The sequence below is a fragment of the Ochotona princeps genome, chromosome 3, assembly GCF_030435755.1.
Source record: "Ochotona princeps isolate mOchPri1 chromosome 3, mOchPri1.hap1, whole genome shotgun sequence".
NCBI lineage: Eukaryota > Metazoa > Chordata > Mammalia > Lagomorpha > Ochotonidae > Ochotona > Ochotona princeps.
The window spans coordinates 95,660,461-95,680,420 of record NC_080834.1 but is presented as its reverse complement, the minus strand read 5'-3'; the positions used below and the strand labels follow the sequence as shown (position 1 = coordinate 95,680,420).

The window sequence follows — 19,960 nt, the reverse complement described above, 5'->3', positions numbered from 1 at the left end:
ATACTAGATGACATGAGATGACAGAGCAACACAAGAGAACTAAACATATATGGCAGGATGTGACCATCAAAATGGAACATATAAATAGTTAAGAAGAAAATGGGAATCGGGTTCAATTGAGAGTCAAGACCAAAGCAACAGGGGTATTAGAAGTTTTGATGTGGCTATAGAATTTTAACAGCTGTAGTACTAGCAGGAGTGAGTTGAGGAGACAAGAGATGGCAGTTAGAGAATGGGGTGTTGGGACCAATGAAGAATGATAGTTTTAGTGATGAAAAATTCTAGTAAATGACCCTGGCAATTCTTTGGAAATAGGGCCTTTGAGAAGGATACTAAGTTAAAATGACGGCATTAATGTTAGTCTTATTCCAAACCTGACATCATTGTAAGAAGTTTGGACACATAGTGGCATATCAGGGAACTGCAAAAGGCCTCACGTCAGGACGTAGGAGGTACACATCTACAAGCTTGAGAAGAAACCAACCTTGCTAACATTTTCGTCTTGGACTTGAGCCTAGAACTGTGAAGAAATTAATTTCTGCTGCTTAAACCACTCGATAAATGCTAGTTCACTATGATAGTTCTAGCAAAGTAATACAGATTCCTTGGTTTGGGAGATAACAATTTTCAATTTAGTTTCCTCATTCACACTACTGTCTCAGGTAGACACTATTGAATAGGTAGGAAGCACTACGGGGGTCTTCCTAGGCAGATGTGTAGATCTTCTTTGTCTTGTCAAAATTCAGTGCGATTTATCATTGCTTGCTTTCTGCCTTCCACAAATTTGTAATTCCTATAGATAATGCAATTGGCTTAACAATATCAATTATTTATTCATGTCTCAAGTTGTTTGTTAAGGACTTATTACATGTCAAGTGCAATTTCTGGTTATAGTATAGTAGTTCATGAAGGAGATAAAAACCTCTCTCTTTGTGGGGCTTACCTTCTAGTAGCTCTGGTTTAGGGTTCTGTCAGTTAAATTTTGTAGTCTTCTAATTGGACTTCTGGTAAACAAAACTCCCCCTATCCCAACCCACAGTGCTTATTATTTATTACTCAATTTACCTTCTTAAGTAGAAAATACATCATCTCTTTAAGAAAGTCTCAAAAATCGATTTGTGGTCCAATATTTGCTTTCTAAATGAAAAATGCTTATTTCTCATTATGGCGTTCAAGTTGTGATTTGGCCCTGAAGTACTGGTTTGTGACCTTCTCCAAGAGATCTGAGTCCTTACTGGGAAGCCTGTCCTCTGATTCTTTGCATCACAAACATGACAACTGCAGGTACTGACAGGCATAAGCTGTTGTTGAAAGTCATCATATACTCAATTGCTATTAAGTCAGTTCTTAGAAAAATAGTGGCTAATTGTACCCTCTGTTGCTTTCAGTGTTCTGTTGGCAAGCGCTGGACCTCAGAGCTCTGAGCTTTCATTGTTGGGTGTCCAGTGGATGTGGGGAGAGGAAAGTCTGGCTGTGCAGGGGATTTCCAGGTCCTCCGCTCAGGCAAGTTCCATTTCATCACTTTTTTTTTCTGTCAAGGGTAGCTGATTTCGTGAACAATGGCCAATGATTTCATTCACACACACACACACACTTGGCTTGAGGTTAGAAATGTAGACACTTTCAAGGGAAACAAAACAACATTGAGCATATCTTACTGTGTCAGTCATAATCTAGGCAGGAAACCAAAGTCACAATCAAAAATGTTTATCTAAAAAGCATGTAAGAAAAGGACTATTCCCAGAGGTGCTGGCTGGGCTAAGGCAACTGACAGTAGGAAGCCATTTCCATCTTAGAGCTGAAGGGGTTACAGGCAATGGAATTATTAGACATTCATTTGCTCTGTAGCGACAGTCAAACAGATGGTCCAGAGTTGGAGCTCAGCATACAGCGAGGAATAAGAAGTCATGCTCTGATACAATCAGAAGCCATAAGGCAAGGGGATCCTGGTTATTTATCAGGTTTCTAATGGAAACAACAGATTTGGGGAGGGAAAAAGAGTGCTGCTGCTTTAAATATTCTCTATGATTTCAGGAAGCTGAAAATAACCAACAGATGTGAGGACAATTAAAAGCAGTCATAATCCTATCCTTCTAGGATTGCCGCCTTCTCGGTCATACAGTTAACTTACTGGGGGTATACTTGTCACCACAGCACAATTCGGACCAAACTTTTAAAATCAAGAATCTCAGAGTAAATGTTTTGTACTTTTAGCAAATTCTAGGATCCTGGGGCAAAAATTGAAAATATGCTGTCTTTATATATAGCCTTTTAAAAGGCAGTCATTTTAACCCATAAACACCAGTCATTCAAATTCAGTCAGTGCTCTGGATTTGGTCTGTGGGCCACTGTTTATCAACCTTTCCTGAACATGAAAGTTGGCTCCTAAATTTTTGCCAGCCTAGGGCATATTTTTCAATGTCAAGTTCAGTAAAGTTACTTCCATGTGTCCTTCTACACTGGGGTTATGTGTGATGGAAAGCCAGCTTTTAATGGCTCCAGTGAATCAGAGAGTAAATGGAGAGGATGCGAGGGCTGAATCTCAAAAGCCAGCAGCTGTTAAGTCTTGGCAACTGGGGATATCTGGTTTGCTGTTAACATCAGAACATAATCCACACCTCCCACCCCCCACCCCTTTCTTCTGTCTTCGCTTCGGCCTTCAGCTTGACCCACTGTCTAACAGCGAGGACAGACCTTCTCCATAGGAAATACCTACCTGCCTTTGTTTATGCAATAGGCCCAGAGGGTATTTTGCTTGACCAGTCTTGGTCACACACCCACCTTTTGATGCAGGCACATGTGCGGAGAAGCATGCTCCTGGTGCTCAGCAACTGGATCATTGCCCATGTCTAAGAAGAAGAATGGGCATAGTTTCTTAAAACAAGTGAGAACTCTGTCACCTGGAAATGGGAACTATCTTAGGGAGATGGAAGCTACAGTCCAATGTGTGACACGGGGAGGTGTAATCACCCCCATTCCTACCCCAGTACCGAACATCCCACTGAGTAGAACTGCGTAGGCTCCTCATCAATGAATAACTCAGTACCTCCAGCTGATGGCAAAATTCTTCTCTAAACTGGCTTGGAATTTCACTAGCTGCTTTCTATTATGTACCTTTATTAGAACATTTATAAGACCCTCTATTAGCTCCTCTCTAATCCCAGGTGTAGAAAGCGTGAGGGCCAGGCAGGCAGGGAGGCCTCCGCTGGCACTCTCAGTCTCAGGACCACAGCACAGAGTGTGACTGCACCATTGATAGACCCTCTGGGTGCCTCCTTCTGGCCTGGAAGTCCAGGCCTTCAGGGCACAAAGCCTGGCTTTCTAAACATACTTGCCTCCAGGGAGAAAGAGAAAGTGAGCTGCAGGGCTTGTGGGGGTGGTGATAGTGTTGGGGGCGCTGGCCCCCCGGGGCCCCTGTCTCAGGCGCGCCACTGAGCACAAAGGAACACAACTGGGAGGAGGCCGCGGGAGCGGATCTTCCCTTGCCAGACACTCGCAGCTGCGGTTACAGACCTGCAGCTCCCTTCCCCCGCCCCACCCAGGCCCGCCCGCCGCCCGGCGCCAGCCACCCGCCAGCCGCCGGCCAGCAGGCCTTTCTGTCTCCTTTCTGCCTCCGTACTAGACGACCGGCTCCATTTCCGGGCTGCGGATATTTGGTATCGATCGGGGCCGGGGGCGCGCGGAGCAGGTGGCAGTGGCCAGGCAGCTGGGCCGCCCGCCTGGTGCGCCGGGGCCGCCTTTGTCAGCAGCCCCAGCCCGGCCGGCTCGCTCGCTCGCTCCTCCTCGCTGCACATTGCGTCGGGCGCTGCTGCTGCTGCTGCTGCTGCGCGCCGGGCCGGCTCGGCGTCGGCTGTGGTGGAGAGACAGACGGACCCCGGGCCCAACATGGCTGAAGTCAGCATCGACCAGTCCAAGCTGCCTGGAGTGAAGGAAGGTAGGGGCCCCTCCCCTGGCGCCAGCCCGCGGTCTCTGAGGGCAGGGGCGTTGTCATTTCGCAGCCCCTCCGCCCCCGCGGCCGGTGCCCGGCGCCCTCCTGGTGCTGGGCGCACCTGGACTTGAAGGGGGATGGATTTAGGCTGGAGGTGCGGGGAGGCTTTAAGGTTCCAATCCTGTTTTAACCTATGGTAGAAACTGGTTGGTGGGTGGTGGTGGCTAGTAACCACCCTCAGCAAGTGGTTGTGCCAATGTTTTGGTGGCTGGCAAAACCCTTGGTAGACGCCTGCGAGTTGGTTGAAACAGACTTATTGTTAAAAATCCAGGCCCAGGAGGCTGGGAAGTGGGGAGGGGTTGACAGTTCCTTGTGGAGGCTTTGTTTTGAAACCTGACCCTTTCCCCTCTGCTCTGCGTGCTTTCTCTGAGCCCCGATTCTGGCTGGCTGACTTTCTCACCTTCCTGAAGGTTTGAAAGTTCAGGTTGGCCTTGCTCTGGGCGGGAGGTTGGGAATGCTCTCTAAGCGAAAATGTAACAAAAGAGTTGAGCAGGCGAGAGCAGAGACCATAACTTTGTTGTTGTCGTTGCTAAATGGCTCCCTGTATTGATGTTCAGTAAAATAAACATTGCTTGAGATTGGCCTGCCTTAGCTAGCAATCAGTTTAACCATTCTGGTTTCCTTCCTTGGGGGTGCATTTTATTTATTTTGTACTGATTCATTGGGTGCTGGGTCACTTTCACCTTTAGTTGTCTCCGGCTTTTTTTTTTTTTGCTTTGGGGCAGCACAGACGTTCCGGAGTGCTGTGCCAGCCTACTGCTTTGGAAGGCTGTTGTCACACCCTGAGGCCTGAGCTTTTCAGCCTTGGTGTTTTCTCTACGCGTGCTGTTGCTAGTCTGGTGATTTTTAATACGCTCAGAACTGACTTTCATTTTTCGCGTTAGAGTGTTGGCAATCCAGGTTTCTTCATGTGTCTTCAGTTAAAACTAATCTGTATTGGTTTTGAAGGTAGTCAGAGTTTGTTGGTTAAGATCTTTGTAAGCGTCTTACTTTTCTGGTTCCAACATTGTCAGTGGGGACAATGATTATTTTAGGAATGTCCTAATGATGGTAAAGTTTTTGATCTGGAACGAATTCAGGTCTAATGAGTATGTCTTTCTCTAATATAACTCTTAATTATGGCCCAGTTACTCCTTAACAGTGTCTTTATCCTAATTAAAGAGAAAAAAAGCTGGTGCCATGATACATAAATCATGCAGCAACACTGAAACTTATAATACTGAAGCTCCCCATTACATTTGAGAATGAAGTTTAGTATTGATTCACTTACTATTCTGGTGTAGATTGTTCATTCCACTGAAAAAAAAGTTTTTCTTAATTCAAGCCATTGATAGCTTCATTTGGCATCATTGGGTGGATTGCAGTAGTAGAGATTGGGAACTATATAAAGAAGTTCAAGTGCTCACTGTCCCCCTTTCTCTAGGAATGAGTGGGGGCCCATGACTTTTGTTGTGACTAGAGGTTATGGGTAACACCTGACATCAGCATAAGTGGGTTAGGTTAGAAACTAGTAGCTGCCTACTTGATTTTTAAAGAGGTCGAAACATCATTTGGACAAACCTTTTTTAACACAAGCACATCACACACAAACTCATGGCAGGCTTGATACCTTGGGAAATCTGTCCTAACCCAGGAAACTCAAGAGATGGTTGAGTTCATATACACGTGATGCGAATTAGATCAACTAAACATCGACAGGCCACATTTTTTCTGTTAGAAAGAGATTTGAAACATTTGTATACTTTTTGTAATGCAAAGTGTTGTTGCCAGTGTTCTGAGCTAAGGCTTTATTTCTATTGAAACATTTGAGGTTCTGTGCAACAAATTTTGAAATTCCTTTATTATTTTTTTTTTAGACCAGTGGATGCATAACTGAAACACAGCCTGAAGTTTACAAAGGTGTTAGGAAAAGGAATAGCCAGCTTCTAATAATATTGTGGAAGCTTCTTGTTTTGGAATTTGTGTTTGAAAACATATTTTTCTAAAAGTGAACGTTTTTAAGTAGTCGACAAGTTTAGCCAAGAGTATCCTTTTTTCGGTCAATTTTCGCTTCCGTGCTGAATTTTCTTTCTGAAATTGCAGTCAACTCCCTGCTTTTCTTTTGCTCTTTCCAGAGTCCTTTGACTTAATTTCAATTGCTCAGTTGCTGTGATTTTGGTGCATTTTCCCTAACAAAAGTTTTATACCGTGAAGTTTGGCTTGAGAGCATTAGCTTGCCTGTGAAAGCTTTTCTAGGGCACATTGTATGTTACCAACTTCTTTGACCTTTCTTAAGCTTCACAAGTTTTCCACCTTTAGCGGCTTAGCACTTTTGTTCCAACACTCCTGACCTCCCTCCGTGTCAGCCTTTTTGCTTTTCATCAAATCTCTAAATCTTATTTTTTGTTTTGTTTTCTTTTTATTATTTAGATGAATGGTTCTACTGTCCCCAGGGTTGGTGAACTCTCTGTGCTAGTGTATGCTTGTGTCCTTGACTTCTAAAATCTTTGTACCCTGGAATGACTAATGTTGAAATAAAGCTGGCTAGCTGTTTTAGGAAAAGATTCTTTTATGTTTAGTGAAAGCTACAAATGAGTACATTTTTAGAAAATTTTGATTTTTTTAAATGTCCAGAACATGCAGATGGCATAATAAAATCAAGTAAATTAGTGGCTTAAATCAGAGCTTCAAGGGACAGAATTCTATATAGTACAATCAGGTAAACCAATAGTTGTAGAGTTCTAAAGTTTATCGCTTACGCACTAACATCTAATGTGATGGCTGTCTGTAAGATGATATTATCTGGCTCCAGGGCAAATAAGCTTTCCTTTTCCTTCCAAAATCCACAGCAGTTTATCTTGTTATCATTGCTTTTTAGATATAATCTTAATATTTTATTTGTTTATTTAAAAATATTTTTATTGGCAGGTTTACAGAAAGGAGAGACACACAGAAAGGCAGAAAGATCTGTCCGCTGGGTCATTCCCCACGTGGTCGCAAAGATGGGAACTGCCTGATCTGAAGCGAGGAGCCAGCAGTGTCTTCTGGATTTCCCACTCTTTGGGCCATCCTCTACTGCTTTTTCTAGGCCACAAGCAGGGAGCTGGATGGGGAGTGGAGCAGCTGGGACTAGAACTGACACCCATATGGGATCCCAGTGCATGCAGGGCAAGGATTTGCCACTAGACTATTGTGCTGGAATTTTTATTTTAAAGGCAGAGAGTCTGTTCCAGCTATTAGTTTATTCCCATGCCAGAAAAGAAAGCTAGAACTGTGTGTCAGCCAGGTGTGTGACAGGCGCCCAGGTGCCTGAGTCATCACTTGCTACCTCCCAAGGTGTGCATTTGCAGGAGGCTGAGCTTGGGAGTAGAACTGGACCTGAGTGTTTTCTACTCCAGGGTGGGATATGGGCTTCATAATCCATCTGCAATCCCACCACTTCCTTGCCCCCGTTACCTTTTTAATGAGACTGGCTGGATCACCTTGAGCTTTGAGGTTTGTTCTAGGTTTTCTTTCCCCTCCTATTTTTATCATTCAAACAGCAAGCAAATGTTAAGTAAATATTTGAATGTGTGAGTGAATGAATGTATTCTCTTATGTTAGGAATCTTGTCTCTGTCATAATTATTCCTTCTCAGTAAGCTTTGATAGGGTGGAGACAATTGTCTTTTAAATATGTGGACCACATTTCATTAATGTCCGTGTCAACTTTATAAAATTTTGTGTTCAATTTTTTGGGGGAATGTCTACTTTTTAAATAGAGTTCGTGCTACATAGATAGCATAAAAAGTTTAATTGTTCGTTGCTTTTTCTCTGGCTTTGGATACAACAGTTACTAATATAGAGTTTAGTGAAAATATTACTAAGTGCAAAGCAGATGGAAGGAATCTTTGAAACACTAAAAACAACAACACAACAATAATTGGGGACCAACATTGTGGTGCAACTAGTTAAGCCACCAGGTGCAGTGCTGCAGTTCCATATGAGCACCAGTTTGTATCCCAGCTGCTCTACTTCTGATTAGCTCCCTGGAAAAGTAGCAGAAGATGGAGCTAGTGCATGGGCCTGGGACCCACATAGGAAGATTTGGATGAAGCTCCTGGAGTCAGCTGACCCAGCATAGGCTTTCACAGCCATTTGGGAAGTAAACTAATAGATGGCAATTTCATTCATATTTTCTCTCTCTTTTTCATTTCACTTTTCTTCTCTCTGTTTCTCTCTCATCCCCCACCAGTAACTTTGTCTTTTCAAATACATACATATATATATATATATATATATACACATATATATACACACAGACATTTGAAAGCATAGATGTGTGTGTGTGTGTGTGTGTGTGTGTGTGTGTGTATCAGTTTGCTATGTGCCAAGTGTTGTTTGGTGTAGTTTTCTGTAAGTGTATATGTGTGTATATATATATTTGAAAGTATATATGTATATATATATATATACACATATATGTTAAAGTGTGTATGTATGTATACGCATATTTGAAAGTATATACACACACACATCAGTTTACTATGTGCCATTTTTTTCCCAAGATTTATTTATTTGTATCTGAAAGATTTGCAGAGTGGAATCTTCTCTCTGAAATGGCCACAATGGTCAGACTGAGATTCCTCTGTCTTGCATGTGGGTGCAGGGGCTCAAGGACTGAGCCATCCTGTACTGCTTTCTCAGGTGCATTAGCAGGCAGCTGGATGGGAAGTGAAGCTAGCAGGTGCCCACATGGCATTCTGGTGCTAGCAGGCAGAGGATTAGCTTTTTGAATCATAGGAATGGTCCCCCTTTTAAAGATTTATGTATTTTTATTTGAGAGAGAGAGATGAGAAAGAGAGAGAGAGCATGCCTACGTCTGCTTGCCTAGCAATGTCCAGATCTGAGCCAATCTGAAGCCAAGAGCCAGGAGCCAAGATCCTCCTGCAGGCTCACAAATGTGCCCAGGGGACCAAGGATTTGAGCCATATTCCCCAGCGTGCCATCCCGGACCATAGATAGGAAGCTGGATGGAAAGTGGATTAGCAGGAACTGGATGGAAACCCATATGGGATGCTCGAAATGCTATAGGGGAGCACCCTGCCAAGCCACCATGCCTGCCCCTGAGAGTATGTTTACAATTTTTAAAAGTACCCTGTGTGTGTGGGGGCATGGTTTTCATTACGGTTTGCAGTGTATAAGGTTGTTGTGAAGAGCACTCCGAATTCAGATATGTACCCTAAATTCTTCTTGCTTAAGGGGAAAAAGGTTTATTCTCATACATTAAACATGGGTTACTTTCTTGAATTACTTTTTTTTCAAATGTATAGCATTTGTAAAGAAATTAGTGGATGTTGAAAGACCCATTTCCATGTAGAACACTAGAGTTAATTGATATTTTTGAAAAGGGATGTCAGGGTAGAAAGCGTTAAGAACCACTATTCTCAACCCACTTTCTCATTTTCTAGGTGAAAATCTGTGGACCAGTGAGGAAAGTGGGTTATATGGAACTACTGAGTCTAAGTTGCTTGGAATTGGCGCATTGGGGCTTAGATTTAGAGAAGTTTAGAACTGTTAGTATTTAGGCAGTCTGTCTTTCTTTCCTCGCCTCTTCTTTCCTCTCTCCCTCATCTTTTTCCCCACTTTTCCCCATCTCTCTTGTAAGTTGTTCAGCAGAAACATGAGATTCATTCCTTATGCATATCCTTCAGTATTTTGCTGTGTTTAAAATGGTAGAATTATGAATGACAAGACTTATTTTGAAGGTTTTTCTGAGGTTAGTCATTGCAGAGTCTATGTTTCACATGAATGGTATTGAGTTAGCATGGCTGTTATTTTATCTGTTTACTTTTAGATTTTTTTAAAAATTCATTTGAATGACAAATATCCCATCTACTGGTTCACTCCCCAAGTATCTACAACAGTTAGGGGCTTGGAACAAACTCCAGGCCTCCAGCATGAGTGGAAGGGACTGAATTGTTTATCCTCTGCTGCTTCCATGGCTGCACTTTAACAGGAAGCTGGAATAGGGAACCCAGCTGGGCTTTGAACCCAGGCATCTGATGCATGATGCAGTCAACTCAATCACCATGCCAAATGCCCACTCCCAGTTTGGTTTTTAATTGAAGGTATTCTGATGTTTCATTTATGATTCAGCTAATGAATGTGTGAGCTATAGAAAGTCATATCAGAAAAAAAACACACAAAATAATCATATCTTAGACTCAGCTTGAAGGGCTAATATTTAAAAACTTGAACTCCCTAAAATTAAACTTATTAAGGAAATAAACCCAAAGAAACATAATCTATTCTCTTTCTTTAGTTCTTGTAGGAGATGTCATGAGAAAACCACCCTTATTTTATGGAGCTAAGTGAATTTGCCTTAGTGACTAAAAGTCGTTTGAGTGGTGGTCACAGGATTCCTGTTTCCAACCTGTTAATGTTTTAAAATGATGACCCATTTAAAGGTGTCCTGTACTTGAAAGTAAGTAAAAATCGGCCACTCCACATCTTGATTGAGACCTACAAAACATAATTAGCTTTTATAATCAGAAGGACTTTGGGGATTAGAATTCAGAGTCTAGAACATTCCAGATGTTTGACTTTAGAAACCAGTGAGAAGAGTGATCAGATACTCTTCTTAAAGGGCATGACAACAGACATGCAACAGACAGACAAGAACTGTTTGCTTTTTCACTTAAAAAACAAACACATTATACACAGTGAGAAATTTGCATGCACAAAATAGATAATTGCAAGTATTTCATGTTAGAGTTGTAAAGGAGAGAATTTGTCCTATTACCAGAACCAGTGTGTAAGCAATCTTTTAATGTATCAGTAATCCTTTCCTTTTTCTTTTAGTCAAAGTCATTGAGGTGTAACTTATATATATTAAAAATTCAATCTGGTTAGTATGTAGATGTGGATTTTGGCAAATGTGCCGTCTGGGAATGACTGCCGTGATGAAGGTACAGAGGCGTTCATAGCCCACCTTCTTTACCCCCTTTTCCTCTGGTCTTACCACTACTGGTGTGTTTTCTCCTAGTTTTTGCCTTGTTGAAAATGTTACATGATAGGAATGAACTGTAAGTAGCTTTTTGAATCTCGCATCTTTTCTTTTAGTATAATGTTTCTGATCTCTGTGTGTCAGTCATTCTGTTTCTTTTATTGGTTTCTAGTTATTCATTGTGTGATGATTTGCTTCTCCCTTTAGTTGTTGAAAAACGTTTAGGTTTTTTACAATTTTGATGGTTATGATGGAAGTTACTCACAGCCGTCACATACAGTTTTATGTTTTTGGTGAACTTGATTTTTTTTTTCCCTGCTGTCTCACCCTTAGGGTGAGATTGATAAGTCATAGAATACATTTATGTTAGAATTCCCCTCATGTTTTTCCAAGTGATGGTTTGCTCCTGCGTTCCCAGCGAGGATTCCTGAGCTACAGTGGCTCTAGATCCTGCTGGCACCGGAAGTTAGTAGCTACTGCTGTTTTTTCCTCCTTGATATTAGCCGTTTTAAAGGATATGCAATGATATCTCTTTGTTGCTTTTTTGCATTTTCGTAAAACTAAGGAGAGTTTTTTTCTTTGGTTTGTTATTCCTGTAAAATTTGTTGAAGTATCTGTGGTGTAAACTTTTACCCCATGCCTTTTTGCTAATAAACTAGATTATTTTCTTATCATTGACTGGAGAGTTCTCTACGTACGTAAGCTTTTTTTTTTTAATATTTTATTTTTATTGGAAAGTCAGAGAAGAGGAGAGACAGAGAGGAACATCCTGCATCCGATGATTCACTCCCCAAGGAGCCGCACAACAGCTGGAGCCAAGCCAATCTGAAGCCAGGAGTCCTGAACCTCCTTCGGATCTCCCACGTGGGTGCAGGGCCTTCCTCAACTGCCTTCCTAGGCCCCAAGCAGGGAGCTGGATGGGAAGCAGCGCCACCGGGATTAGAACTAGCGCCCATATGGGATCCCAGGCGTTCAAGGAGAGGAGTCCAATGGCCAGGCTGTTGCACTGCGCCCCATTATGTAATCTTGATGTGCCTTATCAGTATATGATTTGTGTTTTAGAACACTATTTCAACCTCATATTGACATAGTTTTTGTGCAAACCAATTCCAAATGTTCTTTGATGTTGGCTGTATCTCTTGGAGATGGAGCCAGATATCTGTTTGAATGCATAGAATAATCCTTACATTCCTGTACTTTCATAGAGCAGTTGGAAAATACAGCTTGAAGAGCTGGCATTGGGACGCAGTGGGCTTAGCTGTGGCCTATAATGCTGGCGTAAGAGTGCCAGTTTGTGGCCTTCCTATTCTATGTCTGATCTAACTCAGCTGCTATTGCACTTGAGAAAGCAATAGAATATGGCCAACATTTTGGCTCTTGCCAACCACTTGAGAGACCGAAATGGAGCAACCCTCCTGTCTCCATAGTTCAGTTTGGCCCCACCCTGATCGTTGCAGTTATTTGGGAAGTAAGCAGTCAATGAATGATCTCTCTGTCTCTCTTTTCTGTCAGTAACTGCCTTTGAAATAACTAAGTCTTAGAAAAAAGTCCAGCTTGAGAATAGAAAAGTACCCCAGTTCGGGGACTTCCTCTAATCTTTTGTATTTCTGCAGTAACATTTCACTTATCTGATAATATGAGAGAAAGTGCAGTAATTCTTTCCAATAACTGTTATGTGTTATGTGGGCTTGCAAACCATAGTCCTTGTGCCGATTAGGCCCTCTTTCTTGTTTTATGAAGCAGGTGAGCTGAAGATCGCTTTCACATTTTAATGTTCGTGAAAAAAAAAATATTTTGTGATAATCCAATGTCATATGAAATGTGGATTTCATTGTAAGCCAAGTTTATGGGAACATAACTGTGGTGTCTCATTCACATGTTGTTTATGGTTGCCTTCATCTTGCACAGGCAAAGATGACTATCTGAAGAGACCATACATATGATTCATGAAGCTTAAGATTGTTACTGTCTGATGCTTTGCAGAGAAAGCGTGTGTATCTTAGCTTATTATTTAATAATTGCCTCTGTCCGAAACTTGTTATTGATATTTACATACAAAGTTGCGACTTTTTCTGTAAAGTTCATGTCATAAGCTGATGTACCACCAGCTTTTGACAGCTTTGAGAATGAGGAGCATTTCCGGTCCCACTACAGCTTCTCAGGCACCAAAGACCAGGGGAGTCTCCACGGACTTTTTGTCTTTTGCTTTTCGAATGAGTCATAAAGAATGAGTTTCCACTAGCTTTACTCTAGGACTTATAAGTGCGTGTGGTAACAATATGAATGACTTATAAGGGTATGTTTCCCTGTTCGTTGACTCATCATCAACATTTCATTATCTATAGAGGAGTTCATTTCAATATCGCACACAATAAGGTTTGGATATTATCTTCCCACTGAATAAAGTGCTGATTTCCTGTTTGATATTATGAAATTCTCAATAAATATATAGTGTTCAAGCTGTAAAGGCTGTGAGAAAGAAAATTCTTATTGTCTGGGTAGGAAGCCTGAACTTGGATTCTCATTCTTCTGCACTTCTGGACTTTGTTCTTACATCTGGACCAGCAGCTGTTTTGAAAAGTTCTGCCTGCTTTCCACATTCACACTTACACACTCTTTTCTGTCTCTGCCTACAAAAGGTTCCCCATTCTGTCAGCCATTGCTGAATTCTAAGTTGGCATTTCTATTTCTATTGTTTTTTTCCAGGGTTCTGCATGGTAAGTCCTCATTATTTTAAGTCAGGTTTCCGCGTGTCCACAAGTCACTTCTTCTTTTCTGTTGTTTTTGTGATTCCCCATTAGATCTTCATGAAGTTGATTAGTGAGTCACCATTAGATGAAGGGACTATTGCTCAACTATGACTTTGAGCAAGATCATGGTACAAAAACTGGTTGTGGCTATATAAATCTGAAGTTTTCATTGGCTCTCAAAACTAGCAGGGTAATTATCTCTACCTGTTTCATAATTCTTACACAAAATCTTCTCTACAGAATGTACTGGAAATCATTGGAGTTTCACTTATGTTTTGTCATAGTTTGTTAAAACTATTTTTAGTTAGCTTTCTTTCTGTTCCTGATTGGTGATTTTTCCCTATGTATTTCCCCAAAATGTTGGGAACAGATATTGAACCAATTTGTGCAATTGAAGGGAGGTACAAAATGCACACATTTCTCATTTATACTTACTGGCAGTATGTGATTTAGGTATCATTTTCCTTTTAAGTAGAGGCATAAAGTCTACCTTTGTATCCCACACTTTCCAGCTACGTATTTTTTCAGGAATTTAGCTCATTACTAAAGTTATTTTGCGGTTTGCTTTAGTTTACTTCCAAATTATGTAATTTATCCAAAGTGAAATCTAGCTTGGAGAATAAAATTTAAGTTCAAGTTGACTAACTTTGTAAAGTGAGATATTTTTAACCTAGATTAGTGAAACCCGGTTTTGTATCTCCTCCTAATTGCTTTTTTTTTCCCCTCTAGAAATTTAGAGAAAGTGGTGTCTCTTGAGTTTCTTAATCTTTTCATTGGGGATAATATTTACTCTGTGGAAGACAGGGGCTTCCACACTCAAAAGGACCTCAGGAACCAGAATCACAGAGATGGTCTAGGGGAAATAGAAGAGGAGGAGCCACAGCCACATGTGCAAAGACTCTAGTTTGAACACATCCTGGGCTATTGGTTCTTTGCCTGCATGGCCACCTGGTCTGTCAGATGTAGTCTCTTTATTACTAGTTTCATTAAACTTAGCTCTTACACTCAACTGCTGAAAGCATCTGAGCAACAACAAAACAAAAGCAAACACTTGTGGTGAGCATTAGCTAATAGCTATGGGGCCATGCTCTAACATGCAGTGGGATACATTCAGTCTCTTGGTATGCTGGTCAAATTTCCCTGAAAATATTCCCCTTGATCTTTGTTTCTAACCATTGTTCTTGTGGAACTGTGTGCATAGAGTTTTCTTCAAAACTATCCAAATATAGCTTCTTTCTGTTCCTCATTGCAAGCCCTGTCCTGTAGCAGCTCAAATGCTGCTTCTCTGTCAAGTTCTTCCTTCACTTTTCCTATGTATCTCCTCATCAACTGACTATGATGTATTTAATTCCTCTTTTATATATCTGGTTCTCTTCATTGGTCTGTTATTTTTCTTGAGACAAGACTGATCGCTAAATGACATCTCAATATTTCCTAAGACACCCTACAAATAGGATATGCTCCAGATAACTTGTCAGAACATCTGACGGTTTGTACTGTGGAAGACTGACCTGTACCTGAGAAATTAATTATATCACAGCAAGAGAAGTGATCATTTTTTATGAATTCATTGGAGTAATGGATAGGAACTAGTCGTTTTTTTGTGTGTTTTATCCTAATTTTTTTTTTTAAGATTTATTTATTTGCGCCTGTTGCTGTAGCCTAGCCTAGCAGCTAAAGTCCTCCCCTTGCACATGGTAGGATCCCAAACGGTTGTAAGTTCTAATCCCGGCAGCCCTGCTTCCCATCCAGCTCCCTGCTTGTGGCCTGGGAATGCATTCGAGGATGGGCCAGAGGCTTGGGAGCTTGCACTTGCATGGGAGACCTGGAAGAGGCTCCAAGCTACTGGCTTCCGATTGGCGCACCTCCAGCCATTGCAGCTGCTTGGGGAGTGAGTTATCGAACGAAAGAGCTCCCTCTGTGTGTCTCCTCCTCTCTGTATATCTGACTTTGCAATAAAAATAAGATAAATCTTTTTTTGAAAAGATGTATTTATTTGACTGAATGTAAGGCTACATGGAGGAGAGACAGGGAGAGATTTTCTATCCCTTGATTCACTCCACAGATGGCTACACCAACCAGGATCGGGCCAGGACATAACCAGGAGCTTTATTGTGGTCTCCCACATGGGTGGTAGGTGCCCAAACACTTGGCACATCCTCTGTTACTTTTCCAAGGAGCTGGATTGGAAATGAAGCATCTGGCACAAGAACAAGTTCCCATTTAGAAGGCCAACATTTAGATGGCAACTTTATCCACTATGCCACAATCCCGGCACCTTTATCTTAAATTTCTAGAGGGAGCTAATTGCTGTTGATATTAAGTTGGCGTATAAACTTGTAGTAGTCACATTTGATAGAAAATAATACCAGAGAGAGTGAGCCAATCATCTTACCTGTTTGGAGATTAATTTTATTTATTTATGCATTTTCCCAGTGGAGTCACGTGCTGTTTTTTAGTGTTGACCAAGGATCCAGTTAACTTCCTACACAATGTTGAGTTTCAATCAGAAATTTTTTTTGTCTGCTTTTTTCTTCTCTAGTTTTAGATAAAGGGGAGAAAGTTCTCACAAAATTTTAACCAAGTAGATCTAGCATCACATGTGTCTTTTAAAAGTATGAAAATGATTAGAGTTCTGAGTCCAGCAGTTCGATTGGGGAGATCTCCAAAGAAACTTTGAGGTATTCCCAGACTAGTTTCTTGTATGTTCTAGCAAGAACAGGGCCCGGCACAGTCCATCACCCCGATCAGCTGGTGGTTGCAATTGCTGGGTTGGTTCTGTTTTCAGTCCTGAGTTGCACTGGAACCAATGGGTGTTGCAGTCCAGTCTGGTTCTGCCCAGCACGTACTCGGCCCTCACACAAACCAGTGGGAGCTGCAGCCTAGTCGGGGCGACCCACCGTAACCCCCCCCAGGCCCGCCGCCTACCCTGGTTTGCCAGTATGTGTAGCAGAAGACCAGTCTGTCCTCCATCCCATTTGGCTCTGGCACTTGTCAATGGGTATTAAAGCTTAGTTCTATCTAACCAACTCAACCATCCAGCCCTCACGGGTGTTGTTGAGTGCCTCTCTATCTTGCCATCCCAGCCCCCATCCTAGTTTTCATGCCCTCCCACGGGCATGACAGAAGACAGAGCAGATCAATCATTCATCTCAGCTATATGTTGGCAGTGAAATATGGGGCAAACGGAGACTATATGATGGACCATATCAATCAGTGGACGACCTCATCGAGCGAAACTGGCAGCGATTCATAACTGGAGAACTATTAACACCACTCGAGCACATATCTCAGAGCATGCCCCACATCCGGGACTCGGGGTGGGTGGGAAACCGGGTGGGGCTTCTCCCTCAATATCCCCCTTTACCTCAGATACATGATGGAAACAATATGGACATAATAGTATTACCCACTTCCCTATCCCCCTGAACCTTTTTTTTTTCTTTTTCTTCCTTTAACTGTAATTAACTATGTAAAGAGTGTCAACAACAACACAATAAAATAGATAAAAAAACAAAAACAAACAAACAAACAAAAAAGTATGAAAATGGATTAGAAGCTAAAACAATACATATGTAGATTATAAATACGGAGGAGTTTTCGCTTTTTGTTAATGTTTGAAGATTTATTTACTTCTGTTTGAAAGGGAAGATTTACAAAGAGAAGGAGCAAGAGAGTTTCTTCTGTCTACTGGTTCATTCCCCAGGTGACTGCAGTGGCCAGAGTTGAGCTGACCTGAAGCTGGGAAACAAGAGCTAAGTCTCTTCTAGGTCTCCCACATGGGTGTAGGGCTCCAGGGTCTTGCACATCCTCCTCTGCTTTCTGAAAGCCACAAGCAGAGAGCTGGAATGGAAGGGAAGGGCCAGGACATACGGGCTGCTAATGCTACAGGGAGAAGCATTAGCTTGTTCAGCCACTGTGTTGGCCCTAATGGAAGAGTTTTTGATGAATAGAATGGGAGGAAATATGAGCAGAAGAATGAACTTAGAGATTTTTTTCCTATGTGGATGAATATGTTCAATTTGTACCTTAGAATGATCTTTTTCACCTTCATATGGTATATTAGAAGTTAACACCGTTTGTGGCTCAGCTGGTTAAATTGCTGTGTTTGACAGCAACATCCACTGTGGAGCTCTAGGTTAAGGCCTGGCAACTAAGTTTTCAGTCCAGCTTTCTAATGCATTTGTGAAGGTAGCAAAAGATGTCCCAAATAATTTGGTCCCTGTAGCTCGTGTGGGATATGAGGGTGGAGTTTTGGTCTGCTGGCTTTGGCTGAAACCAAATGTAGAGAGTTGGACCTTGAACCCGATTCATGTCTTTCCCTGTCCCTCTGCTTTGGAATAAATAAATACATCTAAAAGACATTAACAGTGCTTTGAAAACATGCAGTACTCCAAACAATACATTTACACATCCAGATAAATATTATATTAAATTTTTATTTATTTTAAAAAATAATTTTGAGGGCCCGGCACAGTGGCCTAGTGGCTAAAGTCCTCGCCTTGTATGCGCTGGGATCCCATATGGGCACCGGTTCTAATCCCGGCAGCTCCACTTCCATCCAGCTCCCTGCTTGTGGCCTGGGAAAGCAGTCGAGGACGGCCCAAAGCTTTGGGACCCTGCACGCGTGTGGGAGACCTGGAAGAGGTTCCTGGTTCCCGGCTTCGGATCGAGACAGCACAGGCCGTTGCGCTCACTTGGGGCGTGAATCATTGGATGGAAGATCTTCCTCTCTGTCTCTCCTCTTTGTATATCTGACTTTGTACTAAAAATAAATAAATCTAAAAAAAAAATAATTTTGAATCTTTCAGCAACCGAGGTATACGGGTCCTCTGTAGCAGAAAGTTATCCAGATGGGTTGCTTCTCTGTTTGTAGGTACGGGCTTTCCCTGGTTTTCTTTCACTTACTCTCCCGAGGTTTTAAGTGGTGACCAAGTGTAGGCTATGCTGAAGCCAGTGTGAGAAGTAACATGTAAAGAGATTCAGGACATGTAAGACATCAGTTTAAGATAATTTAAAGCATTTGGCAATCATCCAAAAGCCTTCTATATAGGAAGATGTCCTAATATGTCCCCAAGAAAACCTTTAGTGAATGATAACAGTCCACAGTTAACATTCACTGGACAGTTGATGACTGGTAACATAGTCCCCTTACACCTGGATACTAAAGGCTCAGTGACAACTGCTGGTAAAAACAGGAAAAGCTTTCCATTTTATAAGGCACCGGTTTGAGTCAAATGCTATTTTAAAGTTTGGTTGTGGTTACAGATCCTGTACTGATGAATAAAAGCAGGCTTTAAAAATTTTGTATGTCAGAAAAAAGTGAAATTGGCAGTGACAATGAAGAATGCAATGATTGGTGCAGGAGTAGTTCGCATACCAGTCATAGATAGGTTTCCCATAAACTGCAGGTTTCACAGTTTTAGAGGATGTACTTATATCCAATAATCAAATTTCTATTGTTTATACTCAGTCAACTTCCTTTCATGTAACTCCATATCCCAGTTGGATGAGTTCTTGTGCGTGGCTTCGTCTACCTCATTGGATCTGATTTGCAAAGTGACCTGTCATAGCTCACCTGATGAGTTGCTGATAGAGCTAAGGCTAAGCTTCTGACAGACTTTGGAGTTAACAAGAGGGCTGTTTGTACTTTTGTTTGCTTGTACCTTTTCTGTTACAAGAAAGCCATTACAGTCGTATAGAATAAAAATGCCAAAATGTCATATAGACTTGGCGTAAAGCTTTTCCTAGCGTAACTCAAAGTTCATAGCTTAGAAAAAATCCACCTAGTTTTATCTGTGTGCCAGAATTTTAATCTGTTGATTAGATTAGGACAGGCTTCACTTCCATTCTGTAGCCCACTTTCTTGCTTTTCTTGGTAGTGATACCTGATGATTCTTCTATTTAAATAAAACACTAGTACATCATTTACACATGGAATTCTGCTTTTCTTTCCAATTATGGGCATTCATTTAAAAACATAAAGGTTTGGAGTAGTTGAACCTGTTAAAGATTGTAGGAATTCTGATTTCCCTACAGCTCTTCCTCATAATGTGCATGGAAAAATGTGTTCTCTCAGATATAAGTTTAGAAAGTGCTATAGAAATGGAGGACAATTTTGTTGGTAATTTTTTGTTGTTGTTTTGGCCAGAAAACATTTTGGTAGATTTGTAAGAGCAAATGGTGCTTGCTTTTTCCAGTGTGCATAGATTCTGAACTAGAAGAGTGACCAGACCTAGGCTAATCAGTGATTTGG

The 19,960-nt window shown here is 41.5% G+C and overlaps 1 protein-coding gene across 2 annotated transcripts in view; it reads left to right on the top strand.

Annotated features, from left to right (window-relative positions):
* Nucleotides 1-3,738: 3,738 nt before the first annotated feature.
* The window catches only part of CCDC50 (coiled-coil domain containing 50), a 64,978-nt gene continuing 48,756 nt past the window's right edge, over nt 3,739-19,960 (top strand). For both annotated transcript variants that reach the window (XM_012928651.3, XM_012928647.3), the window contains exon 1: nt 3,739-3,934. In XM_012928651.3, coding sequence (XP_012784105.2) covers nt 3,886-3,934 — 49 coding nt within the window. In that variant the 5' untranslated portion in view covers nt 3,739-3,885. The remainder of the gene's footprint in view (nt 3,935-19,960) is intronic.